The sequence below is a fragment of the Saimiri boliviensis genome, chromosome 16 (assembly GCF_048565385.1).
Source record: "Saimiri boliviensis isolate mSaiBol1 chromosome 16, mSaiBol1.pri, whole genome shotgun sequence".
Taxonomy (NCBI): Eukaryota; Metazoa; Chordata; class Mammalia; order Primates; family Cebidae; genus Saimiri; species Saimiri boliviensis.
This window is the reverse complement of record NC_133464.1, coordinates 58,944,232-58,962,610: the sequence shown is the minus strand read 5'-3', so window position 1 is coordinate 58,962,610 and position 18,379 is coordinate 58,944,232. Positions and strand designations below refer to the sequence as shown.

The 18,379-nt window shown below is 46.9% G+C and overlaps 1 protein-coding gene across 1 annotated transcript in view; it reads left to right on the top strand.

The window, feature by feature from the left end:
* RNASEH2B (ribonuclease H2 subunit B) overlaps window positions 1–1,422 on the top strand; it is a 74,894-nt gene extending 73,472 nt beyond the window's left edge. Inside the window, exon 10 of the mRNA XM_074387663.1 lies at window positions 1,099–1,422. Within this exon, the coding sequence (XP_074243764.1) occupies window positions 1,099–1,119 (21 nt within the window). The 3' untranslated portion in view covers window positions 1,120–1,422. The remainder of the gene's footprint in view (window positions 1–1,098) is intronic.
* Window positions 1,423–18,379: the final 16,957 nt, after the last annotated feature.

Below are 18,379 nucleotides of genomic sequence, written 5' to 3'. Positions count from 1 at the left end.
GAAGAAAAACGAAGTCACCCTTAATTCTCATTTCTAAATATGACCACTGGTAACATTTTCATCTAAATCAGCAGCTTTCTACCATTTCTCCACCCCAGTTCATCTGAGTTCTGTGACTCTTTTTTCCTGAAGAACTGGGGCTCACTCTGAAATGATGTTTCCCAGGGGTATGAAGGTGTCATCTGGAAAGTTCCACGTTTTTCATGTGGTCTGTCCATTGTGCTATTTTAGTCCCCTTCTAATGAATGACATGGTTTTTCAGAGTGCACATTCTCCATGATCAGGTGTGAAGAGTTCAATTTGTGTTTATTACTAATGGGAAGCTTTCCTGTACTGTTGCAACCCTACTGATTTACCTGTACCCTCTCTGGCCATCCACTGTTAAGATGCTTAGCTATTACGGTGACAGGCATACATAGTCACCTATATTGTCACAGTGCATATGTCACCTGAGAGCTGGGCCAATATTAAAATACACACACACATGCGCATACATATACATTTTTTTTCTTTTTGGAAGAGCTAGATCAAAATCAATTCTGATTTTGCCAATCACAATCATTTTTTTAAAAGTCCTAATCTCAAGATCGTTTTCATCAGAGAAAATTTTTAAATTTTTCTTTCCTAAAATACAGCTTTCTAAACGATTTTTCTCTGCTTGGGAAGTTAAAGTAATGCTTGTGTGTCTGTTTCTGATGTTCACTAATCACAGGCCAATTAGCAGACACCTCAGGTTCTGTTTAGCTAATAAACCATCTCTCTGCAATCGCGCATGTTGAACTTCAAAATGGCACTTCTTGAACCTGGGGAAGTGTTCAAGTTTCCTCTATGAATTAACCTTGCTTTTTGTCGGATGCTTAATTTAAAATACTTTTTGATATGTAAAAACTTGTCGTGAAGATGTTTACCAAATTTATTTGTGGAAAGCTATTCTATGAAAACAATTGATTATGGACATTAACCAATTAAATGACATCACCTATGACATATATTTTGAGTGCTGTTGTCCTCAGTTTGCAGTCTTCAAAATTTTTAATGCTGGCTTTGAATTGGTTTTCCCATTTTCTTCGCTCTGTTTTGATGCCCTTCATCCTTTAGCGTTTGGTCTCTGTGGAATGAGAGTCGTTCATTCTGGCTACCCCACGCCTTGCACCAGCCCTCCCAGGGCACCGTGTTCCTGTTGTTTTCTTGAGCTCCTGAGTGATCCATTCTTGAGTGAGTTATGACTTTGTCTCTTTCTTGCTTTTCCCTAGGGTTTGAATCTTTTTAAATTAAGGTGTTTCTTGGAAAGGATACTTTAATAGTACTTTTTGTTTTTGTAATGCAAGCTTATTATGCTAATGTTTTCAAACCAACATGTTCAGTAAACATGAAAAAAAAGAAAACCAATTCCTCCATAAGCACAAGTTTATTTATTTTTTTATTTTATGTTAGTTATTTATTTTTTTGAGACGGAGTTTCGCTCTTGTTACCCAGGCTGGAGTGCAATGGCGCGATCTCGGCTCACCGCAACCTCCGCCTCCTGGGTTCAAGCAATTCTCCTGCCTCAGCCTCCCGAGTAGCTGGGATTATAGGCACGTGCCACCATGCCCAGCTAATTTTTTGTATTTTTAGTAAGAGACGGGGTTTCACCATGTTGACCAGGATGGTCTCGATCTCTCGACCTCATGATCCACCCGCCTCAGCCTCCCAAAGTGCTGGGATTATAGGCTTGAGTCACCGTGCCCGGCCCCAAGTTTATTTGTTTTTTCCTAACTTAAGACAAAGCTAATAGTCTAAAATGTTGTAAGTCTCCTTACATGTATCTTTACCCTTGGACAAGGTAAAACAAGTTATAATGGAGGGTGTTGTGGGTATGACTGATGTTTATTACTCCCTACCAAATTTGTAGACATTTTGTCTCCTGATACCTCTGGCTTCGATTAATGGTTTCTCGCTACAGAGGGACCATGTGGACTTTCAAGAAGGCACTTGTTCGTCTGATAAAGCATTAGAGATTCTTACGTAAACCTGCTATATTTATTTTATCATCTGTTTAGTTTAAAATATACTTTTCCTGAGAGATAAAACATTCCCCCCTTTTTGTGAGTACTAATTGGTATCAGCTTCCATGTGGTTCAAGGCAGCTGCTTAGTGGGGAAACACAGAGGGTGCTGAGGTTCAAACACACCCTCACCCGCTCCCTGCCTCTTTCCTCCGTGACAGAAGAGATCCATGACCAGTAGTTGGAGGCACTTTACTTTTTTTTTTTTTTTTTTTTTTTGAGACAGAGTCTCACTCTTGTCACCCTGGCTGGAGTACAATGGCAACAATCTCGGCTCACTGCAACATATGTCTCCCAGGTTCAAGCAGTTCTCCTGCCTCAGCCTCCAAGTATCTGGGACTACAGGCACCCTCCACCATGCCCGGCTAACTTTTTGTATTTTTGTTAGAGACAGGGTTTGCCATGTTGGCCAGACTGGTCTCGAACTCTTGACCTCAGGTGATCTGCCTGCCTCAGCCTCCCAAAGTGCTGAGATTACAGGCATGAGCCACAGTGCCTGGCCAGCACTTTACTTTTTTACAAAATAAATTAATGTAAACCCAGCTTTGGACACATTGAATGATGACTCTTACTGCATGTTTGAGGCTCCAATGAACTATCTGTTTAAACAGCTGATACGTCAGGGAAAAAAATCAAGTTTTAACTTTTATGAGGTCTCTTCTGTTTAGTTCACTCCAACTGTCTATGTCTGACCTGAGAGTGCTTTATACAGAATGTGTGAATGAGTAGTTACCTTTCTTCCTGTTGAAACAGAGAGGACTGGAGCCCAGTGGCTGAGAGCTAAGGTCAGAGTTGGGCAGAGCTAGGTCTGAAGGCCAGTTCTTCCACTTAGCCCCATGCCTGTTTCCCCTCCATGAAATGTGGCTAATAATACTATGTACGTCACACTCACAGGACTAAAGGAGACCATGTATGGAGAACACTTAGCTGGGTGCTTGGTGTAAAACAAGCATCAGCCAACAGTAGCCAGAATGATATTGTCACAATGTTTTTCAGCTTGGGTTCCCAGGTGGATGCACCCATGTTAGATAACACCAGTATTAGACACCGCTGGTTTCTATAGATACCACTGCGATTAGCTAACGGTGAATGTAGACATGAAAGGGCTTCATCAGGTAGACTTCGGGCTTCGAACATGCCCCCATCTCCTTTCTCCAACCAGAACGCCTGCGAGGGGGAAACGGAGCAAGTTAGAATACTGTGAAGCTTTGCATTTTGAAACCGGAAAACAGATGCACAGAGCAGTCTGCCTCTGTGTAAATGCACATTGTAATCGGTTTTCTAATGCAGCCTTTACAAGGATGAATTAAGCAGTTCGTTGACATATCATTATCACATTCTGAAGATAAACAGCCACAGGATCTATGAACTCTCATCATGCAGTTAATTATTCTTGAATTTTTCTGCACTCTTGAAACATATTCTATTTATTTAACCATCCCCTGGGAGCCCTGGTCGCCTTTGTCCCTGCCACACGGCCAGTGGTGTAAAACCTCTGCATCTGTCAGATCTCTCCATGTGGAGCATAATTGCCTGATTTCCATTTGAAAGTACAGCCCTGACATTAAAACAACATAGACCCACCAATGATAACAATGGCTTCCTGACACCTACCAGAGGAGAGGAGGGTGAGGGGGCGTAATGCAGGAATAAATAAGCGCACGAATGAACGCTCGCCTTCACAGGGACCAGGTCTGAATTTACAGCTGCAGATGAAGTGTTCCTCGGGAACAAACAAAAAGAAAGAATGAAAGAATACAAGAAAAAGAAACCGATAGATTAGCATCCGCGTGAGTCTGTTGGAGCCAGATGGCTCTCTGTGGAGAGCGAGCTGTCCCGCTTTCTCCCAGTAACCCCGACCAGCAGACAGCAAGCCCGCTACACTGGGAGAGAAATGATCTCATTCCTCAGCCTGGCGCGTGAGCCGCCTTCTTTCTCTCACACACAACTTGAGCTGAAGGAAAATTGGAAGAGACAGAAAGGGTGAAAAGGAAGGGGCGGGGAAGAATGGGTGGTTGTCAAGAGAAAGCAGGTACTCGTAGCCCAGAGGAATTGTGAGACGCCAGGCTCTGGCCAGCCCCCGGGCCTTCCAGAACTGCCTCCAGATGTCCATGAAAGAGAAGGCAGGGAGACAAGAGGAGGCACCAGGCACATTCTTATCTCCTCCACCCACATCCCTGAATTTCACCTCCACGATCCAATGTTGCCCGGAAGGCTTGGTGTGTAAAGGGGCTGGGAGGAGGGCACGGGCTGCTGTAGAAAGCAGGGATGTTCTGGGGTCCCACTGGAAAGGGGCGATGGGCGGTGTTTTCAGTTCTTCCTAATGACAATGTCTGCCTGTCTCTGTGGGCCACACAGGCCAGTGAGTCTGTCAGTCCTCAGCCTGCAGGACCAGCCATCTGCTGGGATCCTGGTCTGCCATGCTCCTGAACAGGTGCCAGAGGTGGAGGCAGCTGGCGTGGAGGGGCAGTCAAATGAAACTGACAGGTTGTAGGTGTGGGAGTGCTCCTGTCCTCAAAGATTCCGAGGCTGGGAGGAGCTTGGTCTGGGGTCATTCTTCCTGGCCTGCTGAGCAAAGCATTCATTGCTCATAAACAAGTCTGTTGTCTGGAGTGACAGCCACACGTGGGGCTAGTGGACATCAGACAGACCACCAGATGCTGGTGGTAGAGTCTTAACACTTGCAGATGTGTGCAGAGGCGCAGGCCTCCTTCACGCGAATCTGCCTCTGAGTGAGTGTTCACACACCCAGCCTGGTACCAGGGCTCCTGAGGCCTCCAACCCAGAGAAACAGATCCGAGAGAGAACGAACGTGCCCCTGGGAGTGAGTGCTGGGGGCTCACGGAGCACTTCGTCAGCCTGACTAGGTTGCCTGGGTACCTGAAATTTGTCTCCAGCAGTGTTTACTCAAAAGAATAAACAGTAGTTTCCAGGGTGACAGCAAAGGCAGGGAGATGTAGTCATTCATTTACAGCTGGAAACTATTATTTAACTCATAATAAATATTGAGCAAAATTCTCTTCATTTTCAGCCCAGGATGAGGGCACCTGCTTCACAATTCCTGGCAGTTGTCGGTACAACTGAACGTGAAGCTGGTATATGCTATCGGGGCCGAGGATGTAAAGCAAGCTGCCGGCTGGGGGCTAAAACCACAGGCTCTGGCTTTTCTTCCTTCTAAAAGTGAAACAGAAAGCCACCACCCCACCAGATAACTGCTTTGCTCTTTAGCTCCCAGGCAATGCTAGCGCCTTACAGGGTTCCTCGTTCTGTGTGGGATTCTCACTCACAGCAGAGCTAAGGATTTCAAAGGAAATCGTATCTTTAATGTAACAAGAGTGTGGGCTTCATCATCGTTCCTTGCCTCCACTTAAGCGGGGAGATCAGTCGCTCAATAGGAGCATTTAAGAAAATTTTAAAATGCTAGCATTTAAGGAGTGTTTACCAAGGGTCAGCCTTGCCTCTAAGTATTTTGCGTACATTTCCTGTAACCTTCATGACAACCCTATGCGGCATCACAATGGTTCCACTGAGCCTTTGACTGAACAAGAGCCCCAGTGGCTGACACCCTGACTCTGGAGGCTCACCTCGTTTTAAAGGGTGGTGGGAAGGTTCCTAAAGGTTCAGTGGAACCATAGCAATTATCCTTATTTTACAAATGGGATGCCAAGTCCCAGAGATGTTAAGCAACTTTGCCAAAATCACACAGCTGGCCCCGGGTCCATACCACAGGCTTTCCTGCTTCTTTTGATAAATACAGGTAATAACTGTGAGCTTTAGATTTCCTGTTTTGGCCTCTCACCAGTGGTGCCATCTTGGGCTGCTAAGTCTCCCTGAGTTCCCATTTCCTCATCTGTCAAGTAGGGACTAGAATAGTGGTCGTAGAGGGTTGCTGCCAGGAGCAGAAGTAACGTGTAACATGTGTCCAAGCAGGGCCAGTGCCTGGCACATGGTTGATGATCCATAAGTGTTAGTACAAATGATCCCCTGATGGTTTGATTTAACAGGTTTTTTTCACTCTACAGTGGGTTTGTTGGGAGGTAATCCTGTAGTGTGTTAAGGAACATCTGAGCTAAGATAGTTTGATTTACAATTTCAATTTCACCATGGGTTTATCAGGATATGAATATTTTATCAGGATATAAACCTGATGCATTTTGGCATTTTCAGCTTGCTCTGGGTTTATCTGGACATAACCCTCATCTTAAGTCGAGGAGCATCTGTGGTTACTACTACTGTGAGCATTGTTGTTATCTTTGCACTCTTTCACTGAATTCTCACACACTCGCATGCGCACATAAAACTGTGAGGTTGGGGGGCAGCTGTCACTAACCCCATTTTATAGCTGGTGTATCAGGTAATGAAGCTTGGGCAAGAACCCCCATCTCCTGACTGCACTTTGTGCTCTGTCTAATCTGAGCTTGCTGTTTCCTGCAGGACTGCAGGCCATACCTATCCATTTCTAGACACCAAACACGGTTGCCGTCTAGAAAGATTGGAGCAAAGAATTCTACTCTTGTCACTTTCTCTTTGTCTCCAGGCCCTGCGCTTGGCTGAGGACGGAGCCAGGCCCTGCCTGTGCCCTCCTGGGAATTGCTGAGACAGTTAATGCCTCTTGGAATAAGTAAAGTACTAGCTTAAATGAATCACGAGCTCATGTGTGCCCTTAAGATTTTCTTTATTGTTGAGGTCAAAAAAATACTTATTTTCTCATCATCACCAAATGCATAGCCCCACCTCATGCCTTGCTTCCCCTAGTTGGGGTGACCTCTGAGAACATATCCAACACTCTTGTCTGCAGAAGGCATTCTGCACCTACAGCTGGAAGCAGGAGAGGAAGCGGCCAAAGGTCCTGGGTGTCTTGGCTACACTCTGCCTTCTTTCTGTAGCTTTCCTAGCTCTGCCTTTCCGGTGATTTTCACATTTTCCCTTCCATTTTACTTTCAGAAAATCTCTGGGGAATGCAGCTTTTGTTCTGTTGCTTCACGTAATTCCCAGGGCTGGGAATGAAAATTATTTCCTTTCACAACTTCTGGCTGAGTGCCTTTCACAGCCCAGCTGTGTTCTGGGGTGATTTATAAACTGCAGGGTCCGGGTCTCTTTCCTCCTCCTCCTCCTTCTCCTGCTCCTCCTCCTTCTCCTCCTCCTCCTCCTCCTCTTCCTCCTCCTCCTCCTCCTCCTCCTCCTCCTCCTCCTCCTCCTCCTCTTCCTCCTCCTCCTCCTCCTCCTCCTCCTCCTCCTCCTCCTTCTCCTTCTCCTCCCTTTCTCCTTTTTAAAACAAGGTGAGCCTCCGGAGTCAGGGTGTCAGCCACTGGGACTCTTGTTCAGTCAAAGGTTCAGTAGATCTCCATAGTGATGAGAGCATGAAGCCATTCATTCCTGTTAGAAGAAGACAGAAATAGGCCTCAAGGCCGAACTTATGTCTCTGAGAATAAATTTGACCCCAAATCTCTAAGTTTAGGGTTGGCTTTGAACTAAGAATATAAAAGCATATTTTCCAAACTTGTCAGGATTGTGTTTTATTTCTAGACTTTTATTCTCAAAGGGATGTTGAGGAAGAGACACGGCTTAGGAAGTTCTGAGCTGAGAAGTGAAAAGAAGTCACTTTTCTTTGTTGCCATAGAACTAAGTAAGGGAAAAATTAAGCCCAGGGGTTCATTTAACCGGTTACAACAAAACACAGAAACCAGACGGCACAGTGTCATTTGCAATGTGATGTGTCTTTGTCGGAACTGAAGGCTGTCGCCGGTCGGCTGCCCTCACGGAGTCCCCGTCTGCGCCTGCACTCCCTGCAGGTAGGGTTCCATCAGGAGCTGAAAGAACGCAGAGGGGTGAGCAAGTGATCAAGCCTCAGATTGTCTCTCAGGCCATGGGGTTCCATCTGGGCCAGACCCCGGGGAACATGTGAAGACACTATGGGCCTCCTTTTCTACTCAGCGTGATCCTGGGCAGGAGGAGGTCTTCACAGCCAAGGCCAGACAGCCCAGACAGGCCACTGCCTTGTGGCTGTGTGATTTCTTTGAACTGTCCTATGCCATCTTTTTGGTCACATCCAAATCTTTGCCTCTGCATAACTCACACAATAACACCAAGTCTCCTTGTCTTCTGGCCCGTGACTATCTCTGAATTCTGAGAAGCAGTGTCATGGAGGCTGAAGGTCAGAGCCAGCATTGCCACTGCTTGCCCTGTAACCCTGGATGAGTTACTGGAGTTCTCTGGGCCTCAGTTTTTCTCACCTGACAAATGGAGAAATAACATCTACCTCCCAGGGTTGTTATGATCATTAAACTAGATGACTTATACCAAGTGATTCACACAGTGCCCCACAAAGCACAAACCCAAAGATGCCAATTAGTATTTGTAAGCATGAGAGGAAGCCCAGGGAGAAGGCCCTGGAGAAGAACTGCCTCCAGAACTGTGAGCCAAGGCGGGAAGGAGAGAATGGAATCAGAGACGGAATGAGATAGAGGCCGGGTACAGGACACTAAATCCACCTCCTACCGCATTCCCTGCGGTTTCCTTTGGAAGGGCAGCGTCTGAGATTTTAAAGTCATATATCATTCCCATTTCCTTTTTTAAAAATACGAATCATCATCCCAGAGACATTCAAGTTCAGAGAGGCGCATGTGTTAGGTCTGAGGCTCACGTGTGCCTGGTGTTCTAGAAAGCGGGAAATTAAGAGAGGCTCCCGTCTTCAGCCTTCTCTTCCCAAAATAATGGATGACGTTTTTTCACTATTATGGCTGTCAGCACCTCAGACTTCTTCCCGAACCTGGATTAGTGATCGTCTTTAAGATCCTAAGAGCACAAATGGTTAGACTGAAACAGGCTCCATTCACTAACGTGCTGCTTATTGAGGAACGTTAAGTGATAACATACATGTGGAAAATTTGGAGACATGAGACCTCTCCCCAGTCTCATCTCAGTCTCAGGCCCAAGATGAGGTGAAAATTGGAGAGAGGTCCCTGGAACAAAGAAAGGGGGGGTTCCTGGGACATGTAGGGCCATGTCACTGAGGCAACTTCCAGCAAGGATGTGCAGGAAGGGTTTAGTTCACGCATAGATTGGGACCAATCTGAAAAAGAATCAAGGTTCATGAAACTCTCAAATGCAACATTTTATAGGGTATGGCCCACCAGAGTTAGCTAAGTGCAGATGCCATTAGCTAGCTATCGGTTCACCTGATTCCTATTACATTTTCTCTCTCTTGCTCTCTGACACACACACACACACACACACACACACACACACACACGACTAAATTACATTCAGCAGTATTTTATGCTCTTTGGAAAGTGTTACTTATTCAGATATAGGGTGTTTTGTTTTTGCTTTTTGCTGATTCTCTACTATTTTTTATTATTCCCAATACCCTGAGCTCTTTCATTTTGAATTATGGCGTTATTGCAGTATTATAGTTTTTTGAGATGTAAAAACTATTACAATTAGAACTAAATTTTTCAAAAATGGAAACCTGCAGGTTAAATTATAAGGATAGCGTATTTGTGAAATTTGGGTTCCATTTTGTTTTGCCATCATAGCAAATAGAGAAAAAAATGAGTTGCTTACAGATGGAAGTGTAATGTTTTCTATCGAGAAGACCTGGTTGTCTGCCTCCACATCCATTGCCACTCATCAGCACTGCAAAGAGCAGCTGAACTGTCCCCTCTAACACTCCTCTGTGCCCCAGTTTCTCCAGATGTAAAAGAACACTACACAACGCATCTGTCTCCCCCTCAACTCACAGAAATGTCATAAGAATCTTTGAGAGAAAAAAATCTCCACAAAACAGTGTTGTGATCCCAGAACTCACTTGTTTTGTCTTTGTGATTGTATGAAAAGTGGAGATTACTCTAGTAAAAGTGAAAACTGAGCTGGAAAGGGCTGGAATTGTTAAAATGAGCGGGAATACGGTAAAGGAAACCATTCCCTGTACCCAGCAGCTGTCAGGCTGTGTTCACGATCTGCTCTTGTTTCCTCAGAGCACCATGATTTCTTTGCAATCAAGAGAAATCATCTAGTTTCTGGCTTAACCTCTCATAAGGTATTTTGGAAATAAGCTCAACATTAGGAAATAATATTTTACAGATCTCTTAGTTTCCTCTTTATTCAACACTCTTTAATTTCCCCCTCTCCTTGCAATTTCTCTTCTCAAAAACACAGCTTTTCAGCATTGATTCATCTCTGCTGCCTCATAGCGGATTTTCCTCTCTTCTAGCCTGGCCATTTTTCATTTTTCTCACTTGTATCTTAACTGGATCGTCCATCTCCTCCATTTCTACTCTTATTTCCTTTAAATTCATTTTCCTCTTTCCCTTTTCTCTCCCTAAAGAGAGAACAGACAACAGACAGAAAGGGCAACCAGCTAGGATTGTGCTGAGAAAATGAACTGCGCAGCACATCGAAAGTTGGACGGGCCAAACCTGACTCCATCAATTTGAGTTGATGCCTCTGACAATTCAAACAAGACTTGGTCAGCACAGAATTGCAAGGCTGTCCTGGAATTTTCACACATATATGTTTGACATTCTACTCCAATTCAGTTCCACAGTCCAGATGGTGGAAGAATTCTGTTTACTTGAAACGAATTCTCATCCATCATCTTTCGCTCCCACAAGACCGTTGCTCACAAGCCCCAAGGACTGCCTCAGGGTACCATCATTTTGTTACAGTTAATGCTCATTGTTGTGCACAGTTGGGAAACGTAGCCTTCTGGTTAATTACATTTTCCGGGTAGTAGAAATGACAAGGTACATCTTCCATGGGTTGCTGACATCTAGACACCAAGGATACGCTAAACACCAAAGCTAATTTGAACGAGTTTAGTCTTTCTTGGAAAATTTAGAGGAAACTTCAGGACTTATGAGACATCGGGGGTCCCAAAGATGTGTTGTAGATGTGGAGAGTATTAAGATAACTGGGATTTTCATTTGACACCATGAAAAATTGGTTTGAGGGCACAAGTCACATGGGAAACAAGGGTACCATGTGAAACGCATTATATCTGTTCAAAATTTTCCACTTTGGGAGGCCAAGGGCCGAGGTGGATGGATCATGCAGTCAGGAGATCGAGACCATCCTGGCTAACATGGTGAAACTCCACCTGTACTAAAAATACAAAAAATTAGCCAGCCATGGTGGCCTGCACCTGTAGTCCCAGCTACTCAGGAGGCTTAGACAGAAGAATTGCTTGAACCTGGGATGTGGAGGCTGCAGTGAGCTGAAATTGTGCCACTGCACTCCAGCCTGGGCAACAGAGTAAGACTCCATCTTAAAAAAAAAATTTCCTCCTCTGTATTAATATGTTTTTAAAGTGTTCAAAGAAAAGAAATTCACGACCTGCCAAATTACAAAACTATATGCATGACAATTCCATTTTTGTAAGAAAAAGCATATGTGTCTACACATACACACAGCCTCCCATACACACAAGTCAGGGAAGATATGACCCACATTTTAATAATAGTCTCTCTGGGTGATGTAATTATAGGTGCTTTTTTTTTCTTCTTTGGTTCCTCTGTACTTTTAAAAATTTAAATATTTCTTCTATAGTACAAATAAATAAAACAGTCTTTAATTGGACAAATCACATAGCCCAGTATTAAAATCAGCACAGAAATCTATCTCAATATAGATCAAGAACAGATTAAATGAAAAAAATGGTTGCAGAAGACATCTTCCCATTTGGAAAACACCTACCATGTGAGATTGTCAAACACAAACTTGGAGGCTGGGGAGTTGGGGGTGGCAGTGGCTGCAGCGACAGCCACATGGAATGTGGGGAAATGCTGTTGCCTTGGGGAATAGAGGTGGGGTGCAGATCATCGCCTGTTACCATAGGCAGGCTCTGTGAGTCCTACGCAATAGGATATGGGGTTACAAGAAGGATTTTTACATTTGCCATTTAGATAATCCCTTCATGGCATTTCTGCATCTGTTTCTAACCTTCTAAACAGAATAAGATATGGAAGGCCACGTCTTGGTTTCAACACTGATTTTCCACGACTAGGGTGGTGGGTTTAGCCTGAGCCTGAAATCGGATACTCAATCATCTCCAAGGCCTTGCACCCCGGTGGCTTCACCCCATCCTGGTCCTTGGCAGCTCAGGGCTTGTGCCACCATCCCCCCCTCTCTCCCCAGCCCGACCTGGTCTGTGTGCTCTCCACCTGTGCAGAGCCCTGCACCCCTCCCGCTCACTTCCATCTCAGTTTTCCCAGCATTCACCCCCATCCTAGAAAAAGGGCAGGGGAAGTATGAACACAGAAAAGAGACACAAATTCCAAAAATGAAATTTTAGGGGAAACTCTACCAGCAAGTGTAGACTTCTACCCTAGTGATACAAAGAAGGCAATGGCATTTCCAGGATGGAGGAGGAATGGTATTCTAGAATCATCCTGCCTCTTTCCATCCATGGGCAAAAGAGGCCATGCCATGCAGGAAATAAATTCCCAGCTTCCAGAAGTCCCCACATTTTCAAGAGACCAGAGCAGGCCCTTGCCTATTCTCATTTCTGCTGTCATGCGCACGTTTTCCAAGTCCCAGTGTGTGTTTCAGCATCGCTTCTGCACACCATCACTCTGGAGCGCCCTGCACAAGGCTGGGAGCCTGACTTCCCGTGTAGATTCCTCTGCCCCATTTGTCTACAGCTCTTTGCAACAGATTATGCTTCAAGAAAAAAAGCACCTCTGCCGTACCTCAGTACCTCTTACAGTTTTGTGTTAAGACCCATATATTTGTTAAGCGAATGAATGCCCAAGTGACTCAGCGTTTGCACACCCAACACTGCTGTTTTCAGATCTCATCTATTTCTCAAAGCAATCCTGTGAATCCTGCCTTCAGGATGAGAAAAATGATGTGAAGAGGATTGCCCGAAGTGACACACAGGTCACTGAACGCCAGGACCTGGAATTCTGATTTCAGTCTAACGCGCTTTCCATCACAATGGTGATCCCCAAGGCGGCTGGCTCATCAGAATTCCCCATAAAGTTGGTTAACGAACCAGAATCACAGCCCTACTGCAGACCTGCCAAATCCCACTCAGGTGAGGCTCAGCTGTCTCTGCTGTCAACAGGTTTTTCCACAGATGGTCTGGCTGCCCTCCCCGCTGTGCCGCCTGTGTCCCAGCTCCGATTTAACATTTGGTCGATGTTATCCAGGGTGACAACACAAAACTTCAAGGCTAGCCCTGACACTGAAAATCCTATGTTCCTCCATTAGTCACCTCCTTGGGTGTGAAGAGTCCATTTCTACCTCCCAGGATCCTCCTTCTGTAGGAGCTGGGTTAACAGCTCAAATTCTAGAAAACGCGAGGTTAAAAATAGATGTGACACTCATTAGCCGCAAGGGGTAAAGTTCAGCAAAGTTTGACAGCCGCACTTAGGAAGGCCTCAGAGAGGCTACAGAAAAGGCTTTGGAGCTGAGAACAGGGACGCAGCCTTCCTTAGAAGCCTGGCCCCAAACCAGCTGGGGCCCCACTAATTGGCCACGGCTGGGAAAGGTGCTTGTATAGTCACGACTCTGTAAAGCAAGGGGCAAGCGCCCTGGCAATTAAGTGACCACAAAACCATCCAAGAATTACTCATTAGGGGGACTGCAAATGGTGGGAAAGCTCTTCCTGTTTGGAAGAGTGAGTAAAATTTGGAGGGAATCAGCAACCCGGCCCCCTCCAGCAGCAGACCACTGAAGTCTAACCCCATCAGGAGAGAGACCCTCACCACTCAGGTTCTCCAGAGGAACAATTAGGAGTTGCTTGAGAAGTCCCCCAAGCTGACTTAACCTGCCACGAACCCAGCAAGCAAACGTCCTCTGACTGTGATTTATAAAGGAGGGGGTCACCTCCAGAGAGGGGCCTGGGCTCCTTGCCTAAGTGCTGTGTGCAGGTCAACCTGGAAACCATTATTATCATCATCAGGAGGATCAGTCAGGAGACAAGTTGAAGTAAGTTGAAATTTGAAAAACACATTAACAGGGGCTTGACGAGATGCCAGAAGAGTCTGCCAGCAGGGACAGCTGGAAGGCCAATTTCTGAGTCAATACTGAAAGGTGGTTGCTTAAATATCTGAGTCAACACACACTGATTTCTCTCCGGCTCAATACTCCTGTTTAATTGCACTGGGGAGTCTCCCCACTGACACATCTAACACCAAGATACGTAGCTGAGTGAAAGAAGAGCGCTTTATTGAAGTGCAAATGAGGTCCTTCTTGGAGCCTGAAGGCCTGGGTCTCGCTGAGCACTCCCTACTGCCCTGGCATAAGGTGGCTAAGCCTTGCAGGGACTCCATGTACCCCCCTTTTTAAAGAGGCTCAAGAGAGAGGGGTGAGCCCCAGGCTCGGCTGGCCTGCAGAGAGAGGTCTAGGTGCGCTGCAGTTGCACGGGCTGCCAAGGCTCTGAGATACTGTTTCAGGATCCATGGTCCTCTCCGGGGAGAGGGGCAGGAGTGCCTGTTTCCCACCCGAGAGAGCTAAGTCAGAAGGAAGGGTGTGCAACTGGAAAGCCATCATGTTTGGCAGCCAGGTGAGCACCTGGCGAGGCTGGTGGCAGAGATGATGAATGAAGCGAATCTTGAACTTCCGCCCAGCTGCCTGGAGCCTGGGAAGCAGGCTGGTCTCTGAAGAGTCCTGACAGGCCATGGCTACTGATGGAGATGCCTCCTCATTGTGATGCTCACATAGGGGCCGGGCAGGATGGCCCAGGGGTAGTGGCGAGGGCGGGGGCTCCCACAGTGACGCTCTGGCAGCCTTCACTGACTTCAGAGCTAAGTATGATATAGGAGACCTAGCCGGACCTGAAAACCCATGAGAACTGGGACCCGAACCACAGTGAAGAGACAGGTCCCATGAGCAGGTGGCATGAGTCTGCCACAGCTAAATTCTGTGCCTGCTGCCAACTGTCAGAGATAAGGAAGAAGCCCATGTCATTGGTAAACCCAGACTCAAATTACTGGAGCATGTTGTGAAAAGGTAGTTTCTGGTTCAGCACGTCTGGGTGTGGGTGGCTTTGGGTCCAATGGCACTCTTGGTGCACACCAGTCTGTCATGCACCCACAGTGTGGGAGGGATTCCCCGTGAATACCCCTGCTAATCACACCGAACAGAGATCTGTTCAGACGGGGCCCCGAGGATCTGAGAGACACATTGGCTGGGCCAATTGTCAATCCAGGAAGTTCAAGTTCAGTGGCCACCACTTAGGGAAACTGTGGAATTGTCTCAGTCTAATGCTCAAAATAAACTCACAGGGACATGATCTGCCCAAGACAAACAAGTGTGAAATGAAGAGCAAATGCTATTTCTTCCACTTATTAGCTGTGGGACCTTATATAACTGTAGTGTAAATAAGATAGCGTGGGTAAAATGCCTGTCACAAAGTAGCTGCCAAAAAATGCCAGTTCACCCCTCCAGAATCAAGCTAGAAGGAAGCCTTGGAGCATCAGGGCAGTGCCAATGCCAAGCATTCAAGCAGCACTCGACTTTAGAGACATTGTCTAACAAAGCTAACGAGAGCTGGACTTTTCATATGGATTTTTAGGCTGTTCTAACTCATCACATGTATCTTTCATTTGTCTTAAGAAATTGTCTCAGTGACCAGAGATGGTTTTTAGAAAATGCATGAGCTGTGATCCTTTCTAGAAAGGGATGGGGGAGCTGCTGCTACAGGGGTTCATTTTGTCCACCCATCCCTGGTTCTTCCTAATTCCTTCGTGACTCCATACTCAAAAGCAAGCCTTGTCAGGCCTGAGAATGGCTCTGGCTCTGAGGTAGCCGAGTGACTCCAAGGCAGCCCAGAATATGCACAAATGAAGCAAACCCTCCTGTCCTTATGACCCTCAGGACAAAGTAGAGAAGAGGGTAACTGGGCTATTGGAAGTGTCGGTGCCCTGAGGTCCCTGTAAAGCACCAGATGGTGCAGGAACAGGAAGTCTCAGCTTTCCTTAGTAAGATGAGGCCAGCTACTCAGGGCCATACTGTCCCGAAAAACTTTGTTTTGTGGATGCGCAGAAAGCAATACGTTTTTCTGGTATTAGAGATTCTTTTAGAAGAGTTGGCCGGGCGCGGTGGCTCAAGCCTGTAATCCCAGCACTTTGGGAGGCCGAGGCGGGTGGATCACGAGGTCAAGAGATCGAGACCATCCTGGTCAACATGGTGAAACCCCATCTCTACTAAAAATACAAAAAATTAGCTGGGCATGTTGGCGCGTGCCTGTAATCCCAGCTACTCAGGAGGCTGAGGCAGGAGAATTGCCTGAACCCAGGAGGCGGAGGTTGCGGTGAGCCGAGATCGCGCCATTGCACTCCAGCCTGGGTAACAAGAGCAAAACTCCGTCTCAAAAAAAAAAAAAAAAAAAAAGAAGTGAGTATAGAAGGCCTGCCAGCATGAGAGCCCCTGGGGCACCTGCAATGGGGGAGCTCAAAACAAAAGTTTATTCAAAATACAGCGAGCAAGTCAGTAGTGTCCTGCCCCAGAACCCCAAACTCTACCTATGCTATCCCTTTCCGGCTCTCTCTCACCACCCATGAAGTGACCTATGAAGTGTCCGATTCTCTTTATGGGCAAGGCAGGGCTGGCAGTATTTTAGACCAGGCCTGCTGCACTCACCGTCTGCGTCTGCTGCGTCTCTGTCGGGGAGCAGCTGCTGACTGTCAGCATACCTCATCATGGCGACGGTTCTCCTGTCTTGATTTCCCTGAGCATTTGCTTCTGCAAAAAAATGTGAGAGGAAGGAAAAGTGAGGACGGTTGCATGAGCAGGCTTCATGGCGGCCAAAGTAGTTTTTTTTTTTTTTTTTTTTTTGGATGCCTCTGAACATCGGCTGTCCTGGGAGGTTTCCCACAGGTGTCCATCGTGTGAAGGACTGGACGGAAGCTCCAGCTGTTGGATGTCGTGCTAGGGAGGCTGAAGGACATTTAATGTGTTCCATGGACTCATTGCCTAGAACAAGGACATGCGCTGTCTGAGAGCAGAGTGGAGGAGAGGAGGCTCGTTTGAGGAAGCGCTCTCCTGGGTGCTGTCCTTTCTTGCTCCTGCTACCTCTGGGTCCCTGCGTGCCAGGGTAGGGTGGGGCACAAGAAAGACCCTGTGGGGCCCTTTCTTCTGCATTGCTTTGGTCTTAGACATAGTTCTGAATGCTGACTGCACATAAGAATCACTGAAGAGCCCTCGCACCTGCTCCTCCCTAAGAACCCCCCCAAAATAATGTGTGTCCCATGGGAGATAATCTAAGGAAACAGACCAATGTGGAGAGAGCATCGGTGGACACAATAGTGTTTCCACGTCCCTCCCCCACAATGGCTTTGAGAGACTCTATTTTGCCACGTGGAGATGTCAATTGTGACTGGAAGAAAACATCCTGGCCCCCGGAAGTTTAATGGGGTTCCTCAGAAGCAGTATGGGCATGAGGTCTCCCCTGAGAGTTCCCGGCCTTCTTGCCGGAGCCCCTCCCCATGCTGTGCTCCAGGGTAGATGAAGGCCGACAGGGAGAGACAGACTCACCTTCCGCCAGAGCCTGGTGGCTGAGGCTCACAGCAGGATATCCAGGGCTGCTGGGGAAAGGGACAGGGGGCTGGGAAACGCGCAGAAGCATGAAAAGAAAGGGCTGGATCCTTCCTTCCTTCCTGGAACCACATGTATGTTTGTGCAGTTTTCTCTACATGAAGGTACCTGGCCAAGGGATTCAGGGTGAGGACTGACATCAGCCCAGACAGAGGGTGACCGTTTTCTTCTATAAGAAGCCATGTCTGGGGGGTTGTCAACCCCATAGCCCACGAAGGGGTCCTTGTTGTTAATTTGCACAGAGGCACTGTTTGGGGCCTCAGGGAACGGGGGGAGCGGGGGGGTGGGGCTGCTATCCCTCGACCTCCTTTCACACCCTCCGTCCCTCCCGTTTCTCAAACTCCATTCTGAGGGCTCCCTGTCAGGCACCCTTCCTCACTTTCCACTCGGGATTGCTTTTCCCTAGCTCAGAACTGAAAAAAATGGGCTCGATTCTACTGGCTCCGACCTTGATCCCGAATACTGTTTCTCTAAGAAGTGTGGGAACCCTCAGTCGGTGAGTGGGAGAGAGCAGTGTGGGGTCAGAGCCAGGCACAGCTGAGACCCGTCCACCCTGTCCTGTGCCAAAGCCTCCAGCCTGGCCTTCTCCTCTCCAATGATCATGTGGCATGACGCCCCTCCCCACTTTACTTTGTCCATTTCTGACATCGAAGAAGAGAAAAGGGGGAAAGTTTGTTTGCCTTCTCTCTAGAAACCCTCCGTGCTGTGAGGCTGGCATGAGGGTGGCATGGAGGGAGAGGATGAGCTGCCCAGAGCCTGGAAATTCTGGGGCTAAAAGTGCTAATGAGGACT